Source organism: Chrysemys picta, chromosome 15 (assembly GCF_011386835.1).
Source record: "Chrysemys picta bellii isolate R12L10 chromosome 15, ASM1138683v2, whole genome shotgun sequence".
NCBI lineage: Eukaryota > Metazoa > Chordata > Testudines > Emydidae > Chrysemys > Chrysemys picta.
In genome coordinates, this window is record NC_088805.1 from 28222788 (window position 1) to 28236246 (window position 13459).

General features: G+C 38.9%; 1 protein-coding gene across 6 annotated transcripts in view; it reads left to right on the forward strand.

The window, feature by feature from the left end:
* Positions 1 to 13459, forward strand: part of KNTC1 (kinetochore associated 1) — a 72315-nt gene that overhangs the window by 29498 nt on the left and 29358 nt on the right. For all 6 annotated transcript variants that reach the window (XM_065568129.1, XM_065568127.1, XM_065568128.1 and 3 more), the window contains 9 exons: positions 356 to 459; positions 629 to 734; positions 4167 to 4301; positions 6249 to 6368; positions 7905 to 7974; positions 8050 to 8117; positions 11164 to 11453; positions 12474 to 12646; positions 12855 to 12952. In XM_065568129.1, the coding sequence (XP_065424201.1) occupies positions 356 to 459; positions 629 to 734; positions 4167 to 4301; positions 6249 to 6368; positions 7905 to 7974; positions 8050 to 8117; positions 11164 to 11453; positions 12474 to 12646; positions 12855 to 12952 (1164 nt within the window). The remainder of the gene's footprint in view (positions 1 to 355; positions 460 to 628; positions 735 to 4166; positions 4302 to 6248; positions 6369 to 7904; positions 7975 to 8049; positions 8118 to 11163; positions 11454 to 12473; positions 12647 to 12854; positions 12953 to 13459) is intronic.

A 13459-nucleotide genomic window follows, 5' to 3' on the forward strand; every position in this document is an offset into this window, starting at 1 on the left:
AAGTTTTTGGAAGAAGCTTTCTAATCCCTTTTAATAAGGTTGCCAAAAGACAGAAACTTAGAAAAAAAATAAAGAATACATCTTAGAAAACTTTAAAAATATAAAACACTGCTACTAACATCAATGGAAGTTCTGCATGTGGAACTCTAACAGAATTGGGCTATAAATTATTCTGATAGTTTGAAGGCTTTCAGGGTGGATCTATGTTGTGTAAAATTTAGGGATACCCCCTTGTATAAATGGAGTTTGGGAAGGGAGAAACCTTCCATGTCTAACAGAGTCATGGGTAAACGATACTTGAAGGAATTATGTAATGTAGAGCTTTGTTTTCAGAGAAATTTGGATTTCTTTGCAGCTGATATTTGATGCAGTACTGCAGATAATGCATGGTGCTGTGGTGCCTTGGAGTGCAGCTGTGGAGCAGCTGGTGAAGCAGCATTTGGAAATGAAACATGTCAAGTAAGTAACTCCTAACACCTATCTCTTCAAAATCTTTTAAGATATTTTACTCTTTTTTTGTTTTTTCTTTCAATTAGAATTCAGGGTTGAACTCTACCTTTATTTTTTTTTTTAAATATGCAGTTAGAAGAAGCAAAGCTATTAATAATAGTGACACATCTATTTGTAGAGTGAAGTTATTGCAGGAAAGTTTTAGACTGATGGAGATGAAGAAGCTGTTACGGGGCTATGGAATGAGAGATACTAATCTTTTAAAGGACAAACAGATGATAATGGTAAGTGACGAGATACTACTTTTATTTATATTATTTTTACTTTGCTTCTATGATATATATTCAAATAAAGATTACTACACAAGGCTTTGAGTATTTTCACAAGACTTTAGGAGCCAGATTTTGAAAAGATCTTAGCACCCAGCAGCTTCCATTGTTCTATTATTTCTTTTGAAAAGTCTGGCCACTTCCTTTAGATGTCTAAATGAGAGCCGAGCTCTATTGAAAAAAATCAGACCACACAAAGACAATCCAGAACAAGTAAAAATAAAATTAGCAAAACAAATGTAACTTTTAGTCCTCATTCTCCTGCTTTCGGGAGACAGGAACATTTAAGAACTACTAAAATGGCTTGTTGGCTGGATTAGAAGTAAGCATTTGTAGTCTACTGTTGAGACATGTTCAGAAAGGTGCTTATTAGTTCTTTCTATTGTTAATGCTACCACAGGCTATTATCCTGTACAAAGGAACCAAACACGAATGAGAGGATTACAAAAGAAAGAAAATGTAGTCCTGCATTTTCTAATCCAAATGGGATTTTGTAACTACCTGTGGTTTGGTGCACTGTCCTTTTTCTTAATGAGATGCCTGGTAAAGAAAAACGCTATTCAATACAGATCTCTGCAAAGTATTTGAAAAGCTTCCCACCCCCCATCCGCCGCAATGCATATGTGGCAATTCTCAGACAAAGTTAGAGATTAGATCTTTAGCATTTCTCATGTCCCTTGGGCTCTGTCTACACTTATGGCTAGGTGTAGAATACAGACAATGAACACCATGTGGCCATGGTCACTGGAGGGCCTATGCTGAGAATGCTCAATCAGGCAGACTGCAAAGAATAGGGCAGACAACCTCAAGACTGGTGGTGTAGTTTATAATTAGGGCCCTACCAAATTCACAGTCATGAAAAATGCGTCACGGACCATGAAATCTGGGCTCCTCCCGTGAAATCTGGTCTTTTGTGTGCGTTTCCCCTATACTATAAAGATTTCCTGGAGGAGACCAGTGTTTCTAAAATTGGGGGTCCTGACCCAAAAGGGAGTTGCAAGGGGGTCGCAAAGTTATTTTAGGGAGGTTGTGGTATTGCCACCCTTACTTCTGCGCTGCCTTCAGAGCTGGGCAGCTGCAGAGCAGCGGCTGTTGGCTAAGCATCCAACTCTGAAGGCAGTTCCCCACCAGCAGCAACAGCGCAGAAATAAGGATGGCAATACCGTACCATGCCACCCTTACTTCTGTGCTGCTGCCTTTAGAGCTGGGCGGCCAGAGAGTGGCAGCTGCTGACTGAGGGCCCAGCTCTGCAGGCAGCAGTGCAGAACTAAGGGTGGCAATACCATACCAGGCCATCCTTACTTCTGTGCTGCTGCTGACAGTGGCTCTGCCTTCAGAGCTGGGATCCCAGCCATCGTTCACCACTCTCCAGCTGCCCAGCTCTGAAGGCAATGCTGCCGCCAGCAGCAGTGCAGAAGTAAGGGTAGCAGTACCACAACCCCCCTCCCCCTGATAACCTACACACACACACACACACCCCTCCTTTTTGGGTCAGGACCCCTACATTTACAACACTGTGACAATTCAGATTTAAATAACTGAAATCATGAAATTTATGATTTTTAAAATCCTATGACCGTGAAATTGACCAAAATGGACCGTTAATTTGATAGGGCCCTATCTGTAATTAAATTTCACCAAGCCAGTAACTAAATAGCTTCTGTAAAGCCTTACTGGTTATCAAGAAGCCAAAATACAGTTCCCTTTAAGCATTCCAGCCTTTGGCTCCCCTCCAGACAGTCAAGTCTAATATAGTGAGGGTTACTGAAAACCTTATTCACTATATATGAAGTTCTGCCAATCCCAAGAGATCAGATACATTACCCACAAAGTCAATGAATATTTCAGATCTTACCAAAGTACATGCTTACAGCCAATCCTTTAACTAAATCTAAGATTTATTAATAAAAAGCGTTGCTGTGGTTAAAGATCTTTATATATGCAGATATATATGAATACAGTTCTTAGGTCAGTTTCATAGCAGAGATGGTGAGGTTGCTGATTTGTAAAAATTCTTCTAGAATCAATTTAAAAGATTATAGTCCAATAGGCTATCCATGTGCAGAGTTTGTTGAAATTCTTCCATGAGAAATTGCGGGGATAATCCAGAGTAGACCTGGAGACCTCAGTCTTGTGACATAGACTTTCTCTGACAAAGTTGAAGCAGATCTGAGATAAAACAGGATCAGGTATGACTTCCTTTACAGTGGAATCAAGCTGTGGTCACAGCAGGGCTTCCTTGACTGAAGAATAGGTAATGTATGTAGTTGCTTTGAAGCTAATCCCTATTTCCTAGGTTTACACCGGAAACTAGTTGCATTTATTAGCATAAGGCAATTAACCATCAGGCAGTTCGCAGGTAGTCTACTACAAATTTCAAAGACAAATGAAGACAATAATATTATTAGACCACATGTTCTATCTAAATATTAATATCCCCTTTTGATTGCTGAATCAATAGAATATAGTCATGAAACATTATTGACAGGAACAGAAGTTTAGCATCTACAGGCTAATTAGATCACATCGTTAAACTTATAACAACATATAGGTAAACACAGACAAATACAATTAGTATCTATTCTTAATTCTCTAACAATTCAGGCCTACATTTCAAGGACTGTAGTCTATTTCAGTGCTTCTCAAAGCTGGTCCGCCGCTTGTTCAGAGAAAGCCCCTGGCGGTCCGGGCTGGTTTGTTTACCTGCCACGTCCGTGGTTCGCCGTCCCAGGCCAATGGGGGCTGCGGGAAGTTGCGCGGGCCAAGGGATGTGCTGGCCGCCCTTCCCAGAGCCCCCATTGGCCTGGGATGGCAAATCGCAGCCAGTGGGAGCCGCGATCAGCCAACCCTGTGGACGCGACAGGTAAACATACCGGCCCGGACTGCCAGGGGCTTTCCCTGAGCAAGCGGCGGCCCGACTTTGAGAAGCACTGGTCTATTTAACATGGCTTTGCTAACTATCTACAAGGAATGGCCCTGTTTACCATTTCAGTACTCTTCTAATATGTCCTTAAAGGTTATTTTTGGGTCATGCAGCCTTCTGGTAGTTTTAACCCTTGCTGGCTCAGCATCACAGCCCAGCTAACACAGGTATAAATAGCAGTGTAGTTGGTGAGGCACTGCTTAGGCAAGTAAAATCCAGATGCACTAGATCTTTACGGTATGTATCCTGCATGGCTCTTTACATGCCCAAGGAGTGCTTCCCACATTTACATTGCTATTTTTAGCAGCATAGTGTACTGCTGCCTCCCTGCTGCCAGAGCTTTTCCCTGCTGTAATGAAAGGCTCCAGCATTGTGGAAAAGCTCAGGCAGGGAGGAAAGGCTCTAAGTTCTGCTTCTAACGTTTCCAGCAAGATTTAGTATCCATGTCTGTTTTCTTGTTTCAGAGACTAGTGAAATACGTTCTCAAACAAGATACCCCTACTTCTTTGGAAGATGCTTTGAAAATTGTAGCAGCATATATGTTGCCAAGTGTGGAAGTCTATATTTTGAGGATGGTGGACCTGATTGATCAAGATAGGGTATGAAAGTTTTCGTAGTCATTTGATATCTATATTAAAAAATACTTGGGGCCTATTTTTCAGAACTGCACAGTTACTGCAGTTTGACAAACATCTGTGTATGCAATTCGTGCAATCATACTAACAACACTGGTTGTAGCCAATATTATAGTATTGAAAATCAAGCCTATATATATATTATATATATGTGTGTGTGTAAGTTAAATTTATCGTGGTTTTCCATGAACTAATGCATAGTCACTGAAAGTATGTGTACAATACAGAAACTACCCTATTTTGATATAAAGTGAAAAACATGGTAAATCCTCCTTCATTCACTGCCAAAAAGAATGAAAACAGTGGATGCTAAAATAAAATATGCTAGAAATCTTCTAATAAGTTTTTCTGCAGTTGCTGTTGAGTGTGGTTGACTTTCTCCAAGCCAGCAAGAAAAGAGTCCATTTCTGGCTTGGCAGCATTGCCATATTTGACACAGGTTGTCAAAACGTGTCAGTTTCCATGTTGTAAAGAGGGCCTAAGAGTTGGAGTATGTCACAAACCATTTTTTGTGGGAAGGGCTATTGAGCAACTCTTTACTGGCACAAACACCCTCCTTCTGCATCCCTATGACTAGCAGGTGTTTTCCTCTTCTGCAGAGCTTTCTGACTGTACAATTGAGGTCACAGGTCACCAAAGCACTTAAGCACATTCTTAAGTCCTACTGATGTTAGTGGGACTCAGGAATGTGCTGAACCTTCAGCATGCGTAAACGGGGAATTAAATGATTTAGCACCGCTGTATTATGAGAGGAGTCTGTTTAGTCATTGAATTGCTGGTCACCTTTATCTATGATTTAAGGCTACGATTTTGTTATGGTTATTTTTAGTAAAAGTCACGGACAGGTCATGGGCAATAAACAAAAATTCATGGAAGCCGTGACCTGTCTGTGTGACTTTTGCTGCTGCAGCTCCATGGTTTCCCCCGCCACCATGGTGACTGGGCGTTGTGAGGTTCCCCTTCTGCCCACGGCAGCTGGAAGCTGCAGGGTGACCATATTTCCCAAAGAGAAAACAGGACACCCCCAGCCACTCGCCGGAGGTGTTCCTTTCCCCCCTCTGCACAAGGCTGTCACCAGTTGCTGGAACCCTGAGGAGGGCCCCCTCAGGAGTCTGTCACCTATCACTGGAACCTTTCAGGGGGCCGCCTGTCACTGCTGTCACTAGAACCCTTCCAGGGCCCCGCTGGCCGCCAGCCCAAGTCCCACAGCCCCTGGGGCTGACCAAAGAATGTCAGGGAGGTCTCTGGACGTCATGGATGGATTCTGTGACATAAAGGTAGCCTTATCTATGATTATTCTTGCATATCAGGATCTGGGTCTAGGATATTCCTCCCTGTAATGGACCTGCAGTGTGGTAGACTCCTCTAACTGAGGAAAGGAACTAGACAGGCCCCCTCCAAAGTACAATTTCCCACCCTAAAAATCTGAGAGTAATTTTTTTCAACACTAACCAACTTCTGCTATTCCACTCTCTTACCAGCATGTGGTAATAAAAGTAGTCATACTTGCATAGTCCTGCTTACAAATGCTATCTAATCAATTGTTTTGCAAGAACTCTTAAAGAAATAGCTTTTTTCTTTACCTATTGTAATTATCAACAAATAAACTTGTAGTTTAGCTGCCCTCAGATCTTTGAATCAAAGGATCTACACATGCTAAAAACTATTTTGGGATATTAGAGAGTTTGTATGTTATGGCAAACTGTGTGCTCTATAAAAGGGAGAGTTAATAGACTCCCCAAGTTGTAAATTGAACTTAAAAAGTCTCTCATCTGGTGGGGCGCCATTATAATGTCAGACAGTAAAGAGATAATGATAAGATAACGGACAAGAAAATTAAAGTTCTTTCAACAACAAATACTCACTCTTGTCAAACTATTTTTGACTTCTGCCTTATAACTTTGTTTTCAGGGAGAGGAATCTCTAAACTTATTAAAATCTCTGCCTATTGCTGAAGCTGAGAAAGTTGCAGAGAGACTGTCTATATGGGCAAGATTGGTATTGCAGAAAGAAGCAGATAATTCTGAAGAGGTACTAACTAATTTCACTTCATAAAATACATGTACATTGATCATTCTAAATGCTGCTTTCAACACGCGTAAAAAAAGGGGGGTGATTAATGGAGAACTGGTAAAAGCTAATGTACCTTGCAGAGATATAAAGGTGCATATCTCTTGCTTTCTGTATCCATTTGTAAAAAAGCAAATCATGTAAGGTAAAATCACCGTGTCAGAAATATTCCCTGTATTTTTGAGGCACATTTTCATCTCGGTACAGAGACTTGCATATTTGACTTCCATGAGTATTAATTAAATTACAAATGTAAATCCTAATGCATTACAACTAATTTTACCCCGTTGTAAATTCAGGATTTAACAAACAAATATAGCTCAAATAATTTTAAAATAAATGTGGTCTAAGATCTAAAAAAAGTTTGTAAATGGGATAGCATTGACATGTGCCAAAATTACATAAAGCTCTTCTTTGAGGAGTGTCCTTGTGGGTGCTCCACTTTAGGTGTCTTGGCACCCTGCGCTTCTAGTCGGAGACTTGTGGTAGCAGTGCCCTGGTTGGCCATGCATGCGCAGCAGCTGTCTCACGCTGCTCTGAGTGGTTACTCTGCACGGGCAACCAACCGTTACCCAGTTCCTTCTCTACCACCTTTGGTTTTGGTCGGAACGATAGCAGCGCCCTTAACAGTTCTCATATTCCTCTAATTTTTTCCCCTTCCTTAATTATTTCCCTCGTTATTGATTTCTCCTTTCATTTTTGTTCTGTTTTACCATTTAGAAAAAAGGAAAAAATTTTTCCCACCTCAGGTGCGCAGTTGCCGAAGAGGCATTGGCCTGGCTGTCCAGGTTTCAAACGCTGTCTGACATGCAGACTTTCAATACCAGTGGCAGACGGCCATGCACAGTGTGTCTGTTGCCTGGGGGAGACGCGCATTTACCAAAAGTGTCCCCACTGCAAGAAACTCGCAGTGAGGACAAGAAAGGCTAGGGGCCTCCAACTAAAACTTTTAATGATGGAGAGATCCTTCTGACCTGCCTCCGACCCCAAGTCCAGGACACCTCCTCGCCACTCCTTACCTGCAGCTGCCTCAATTATGGGGTCCTCTTCAAAAATGGCTGCTAAGGACCCTGGTCCTAAAAAAGCCACAAAAAAGTGGTCTCATGCTTCTCCACACCGTGATTCGCCTCCTAAAAGGCGATGTCCGCCCGCAAAAACTGCCCCGGTACCGAGAGCGCTGGACCGCAAGGCACCAGGGCCGTCCGGTACCGAGACGTCCCAAGGAGCAAAAGACCCGGTGCGGTCTAGCTCTCATAGAAGAAAAACTAAGCCTCATAGCTTAGCTCCGAGGGAACCGAACAAACTTCAGACACAGAGCAGCGCTATGGCCCACACCCTAAATTCATACCCAAGGTTGCTTCCCTCTTCCATCTCAACAAACCCATTTACTTACCTATATTCTTTCCCAAGCTGCACATCGATAATCTGAGCTGTGTATCTAAGACTATTTACCCACCAAAGGCCAAATGAAATATTAACTTTTTTTTTTTTTTTCAGCACAAAACACAAATGTGTATAACAAAGACACTTGTGGAGGTTCTTAAATTCCTGCTTAGCATTCAGAAAGGTAAGTTGTAACTTACCCCTTTATGTATTGTCCCAGTAGGTAGCTCAGTAAGTAACTATTTTTCCTATTTTACAGAAAATCCTCTGAAGGAAGATGAATGTAAAGCAAACTTAAAAATGTTTGAAACACTTGCTAGCTTGCAGGTAAGTATTTTATAGTTACAAGAAATTAAAATAGGTTTGAAATTACCCTGAGTAATGTTGCATTTTTAAAAATGAATCCTAGTAAAATTGTAGTTAAAATTACATTTTAATATGTTCAGTGTGTGTAATAGTAGCTTACAAATAAATTAAAAATGTTCAAATGCCTATGGATGACGAAGATTGATCAACAGATTTTGTCATTTAAAACATTATTTCCATGCTAGCATTTTAGGGAATATAAAGCAGAGTGGATAAAAATAAATATATATATATATTTAAAAAATGAATAAATTAACCCTGATTTTATTTACATTAAAGGTTAAAAAAAAAAAGAGGAAAATATATTTAAACAGGTTTATTTTTAATTTGAAATTATGACAACTTATGTTAAGGCCTAAATTTAGTATAATTTAAATAAATAAAACTAATGTGCTGCATCAGTGAGCCCTTCTCACATTTTTATGAGTTAAAGGGGTCTGCTTATTTCATTATATACAGAATCAGGGGGAAAATATCTGCTCAAATTTTATTAAATGTCACAAATGTCATGTACTAGATTCAGTAACTATTATTATTTTCAGTCTTTACAATGATGTTGGTATTTACATTTTTTTCAAATGTGAATACTTCCAGTTTCTGTTGTGCAGAAATGATTTTGCCTTAATTACTTTTCGTTGCAGTTTAGCTAGCAGGTGCAGAGAGAACACTTTTTTTTAAATTTAATTCCAGTTTCCATCTAAATGCAGCTTGACTGAAGTTGTGTAATAAAAAATTAACGTATAGTAAATAAGAAATGTGACTCCCATTTCTAACATAATAAAAAATGCAAAAATTAAGAATTTGAATAAATGTATGTTGTGCTTTATAACTGCTTAAATAAATATGTATAGATATAGTGTATCCTCCTGGTTAGCAAAAAGCAAAGTGTGAAACGTAGTGTAAAAACTATATTTTGTTGCAAATCAATGAGAATGAACCTTTCTTTGGGAAAATAACTAAAAAGCACAAGAAAACAAAATTAAAATGGATTTAAATCAAGGCTTCCTGTTTGCTGATTTAAATCAGTCCATCCTGGTATAAAGTTCCCAGGCCATATGTTGTTGGTGGCTGAAAAAAATTCATACCACTTAATCTTGAGTTAGGGCATATCTACACAGTGCAGCAAGACGCATGCTAGGGGTGTGATTCTTACTAGACAGGAAGTGTGGTCTAATGGACAGAGCACATGAATGGTACAATTTTAAATAGTCCTACATTAAAGAACATCAGGGAACTTTTATTGTGCACCAGCAGGGTCGCAGGGTCTACATGGACCTATTCATGCACAACGCATTAATGTGCTTTAGAAATCACACCTCCATAATGCGCATTGCCGTGTTGATGTTCACCGTTACTTTTGTGGCATGCTCCAAGCTAGTCACCGCCTTGTTAGCACTGACTTGCCCAAAGCCATGCAGTGAGTCATTTGCAGAGCTGGGATGCTTTTATATTTTTATGGGTTTAATTGTTTGTTTTATTATAATAGGTTTATATTAAAGTAGTTTGGCTGTAACGCAAAGGACCTACAGGCCATATCCTGCATGTTGAGCTGAGGCAAAGTTAGCATACATAGGTTTGGGACTAGGTAAATAGTAATAAGTTAAGCATAAGGTTCATATATGGCTGTAACCTTTAACTTAAATAGATATGCAGGTTGGCATGGGGGCTTTCCAAAGTTCATGTCCTCTGTAAATCACAGCTACACCACAAGGCACACAAAACAGGTACACCACAAGGAAAGAACCAAAATAACCGGAAAAACAAAAATAACAAATGTAAAAATAATTCTATGTTATTAATATGTATGTATATGTTATTAATACGTACAAACATACCTGCCTATAAAATAAGTGTACCCCAACATTTTGGTGGGTAAGAAAACTAAGTTTGGACATGGAAGAAGGGCTCAAGCACCCATGCCCTATAAGAGGGGTGACCCACCATGTCAAGGAGGCATTTAAGCGTCTAAGCTGCTGCTTCTTCTAAGTTTTTTGTTTTTCTGAGCTTCAGAGCTTGTTTACTAAGTTTTTTCTAAGCTCCAAGCTTCTTCGTTCTTAGCTTATTAGTCTGTTAGTTTTAATTTTAAGTTTTAAGTCAGTCAGTTAGTTAAGTCAAATTCTAAGTTAGCTTCAATAGCTTTTGCTCTCTAGCTTCTTCTAAGCTCTGTATCTCCCACTCAAAAAATAAGAAACCTGAGGCAAGGCTGGTCCTTTGACTCTTATCACCAGGTCATGAAGAAAGGGTGTAAGTATATTAATCAAAAGCTTTATAGTATATCATATGTATCTTTAGAATAATAGTACTGCATTTGTAACTCTAATTATTTTACCATTTAATTACTATTTAATTATAATTCCGTTTATCCCAATAAAAGTCTTTAAGAAATATTGGTCCCAGTGTGAGAGTCCTGTCATACCCCTGAGGGTCCTTTGCATACTCTGTGTAGCCTGATTCTGGGACAAGAACTTTATTATCTTCTGATTAGATTAATTGGCGAGCCTATAACCCAGACTGTCCAAATTAAGAATATTACCTCCTAAATCAGGCAACACTAGTAATATATTTAAACTACCAAGAAACAATATCATCTTGCCAGTTCTCACTTCACTGATCCAAAAATCTGATAATCTTGCCAAAAATCCTAATAATTCCACCCACTTCTCAGCAAAGATGTTCTAATAGTGCGGTAATGTTGCATATTACCAAGAATTGATTACCTTTTGCATAGTAGACTGCAGTATATTTGATCTATTAGGAAGTATTACATAGTTAAAACACTTTTTGATGCAATCTCTTTTATTTTGTTTGTTTTGGTTTCATACTAATTAGCTATATTCTTTAATCTACAGTGGGTTTTCTAGTGAAAACAATGTGAACTAGTAAACTCTATTTTGTGATCAAATTCATCTGTGAATGAGGGAACCAGTGTAAAAACTTAAACAAAACAAATTTCTAAAGTAAGTCACATGAATAAGAAGGTTCTGTTCTATTTGACTTTTTGTTGCAGGAGGATTTTGATATCTTTATTTCAGTCAAGGATTATGGGAATCCTTTGTTGATGTCTCAGCTCCTTGAAGAGCACATAAAAGCCTATGAAAGTATCCGATCCATGGCAAAATCTAGAAAAGTGCAAGCAACGAATTCCAAAGATGATAGTAAAACAAAGAACCGTTCCACTGAATCAAGACTTTACAAACTAGCTTTGCTTCTGCAAACAACAGAGCAAGAGTTGGGGGCAAAGCTGGCACTGAGGTCATTAGATGCTGGAAAAATTGAAGAGGCACTAAAGATATGCAGGTAAAATTCCAGAAGAGTTTAGGACTGGTTAGTATTAAAGTAAGAAGAAGTAGGCAGTAAACTATTTCTGGTACTCTGCAATAGCTGGTAGCTGTAATGCAAAGGCAAGATTGACTAGAGGGAAGAGGAGCCACACAGCTGATCCACTTAAGCAATATACTGTGTTGCATAGAAGGCTGCAAGAGTAGGTTCACCTTGGATTGTTTGGTGTCACCCAGTGTGTTTTTCCATAACTTGGTTATTAATGCCATCCTCTTTACTAAGACTAGGTCTACACTAAAAAGTTAAGCGATGTACCGACATAGTTAAGTTGACCTAACCCCCAGCATAGACAATGCTAGGTCAACAGAAGAATTCTTCCATCAACCTAGCTACCACCTCTCTGGGAAGTGAATTAACTACAGCAACAGGAGAACTCCTTTCCTCGCTGTAGAGAGTATCTACACAAGCCCTACAGCAGCGCAGCTGCAGCATTTCTGGTGAAGATATCCTAAGTAAAGGATCTCAGTCACACAGCTGAGCGAGAGCGTGTATTTTAATTCTAGCAATTGAATACTGTTGTACTGGATGAAGAATCATTCAAGTCGACAATATTAGCCAGCCACTATATATAGCTGAGCTTCTTGAGTACCAGGAATACACGAAAACCATCCAAACCCTAAACTGTCCTGCCTTCGGTAGCTGAAACTCTTTGTGCAGCGTACCTGTTTAGTTAGGGCCCTCAGTTACTTTTCAGTTCTCTTCCTGAAAGTGGCACAAAATGGAAGTTAAACTAAAATATTTTATAACTAATTTCACAACAGACAATAGTTGTATACAAGGTAGGCACTAGTTGTCCTTTTTCTTGCATATCAGTTTATTCAGTTTTCAGGCCCAGCAGCATCACCTATTGGTGAGCTAATTTACTTAAATGTTGTTGGATTAATATATATTCCTCAAAAGAAAGACAAGTTGATTTTTATCTTATGCTAGATTTTTATTTAAATTCCCCCCCCCCTTTTTTTTTTCCTTTTCATTAAGAGATTTATATGAACATCACTGTAATGAACAAACAGGGAAGTTGCTGTTTTTAGCTTGTCAAAAGCTTTGTCATATGTTGGGAGCTGATGTTCCAATGATCACACCTAAAGAACTGAACTTTCCAGCAGTGATAAATGAGATGGCATGCCAAGCAGCTACAATATGCAGTCCAGGTAATCCAGTATCATGGTTTCTTATTTGTGTTCATGTTGGAAAGTAGATTTTCAGTCAAATCACTTTTCTATGAAATATGAAAACAAAAAGTGAATTTCTATGCATGCATACCTCTGTAAAAATGGGTGACACCAAATGGTGTTTTTCTTTATAATAGAGAATATATGACTTACATAAAAGAATGACAATAACTTTAATTTCTCACAGATCTGTTATTAGATTCTCTGGAGCTATGTAAATATACATTGGCTGCTAAGGAAATTTACGGGCAATGCCAAATAGAAAACTATGGATTTATAGCAAAGGTAACATCTTCAAATTTGAACAATTTGATGCTTTAATTTTTTCTTTTATAGTGGTTTATTAAATATTCACTGTTTGTGCATCTTTGTCAACTTGCCGAGGAATACCTAATGATAGGTGCTAATTAGCTACTGCCACCCAGACCAAAATGATATTATCAACTCATCTGCCTCATGTCTCCTATATCTCAGAACAAAAGCTATTGTATCTTCTATTATGTATCTTGTGTTCCCAAAACATCTGTTTGTGTACCATTATTAATACTCTTAATGTAATGTCTATTAATTTCTGTTGCCAAGACAGCTTGAAATCATAGAACACTGATTCTGAAAAATCTTTTACAAAAAAGTGGTGAGGTTGTACAATGATATCTACATAGGTGTGTGGGTGGTGGGTTTTTTGATAAATACATGTAGAATTTGGAGACACTCCCATCAGTTAACAACTTTAAGGTACCATTCAAGAGTTTGATCTATCCCTTTGTTACTGTTTTTTGTTGTTTGCTGATA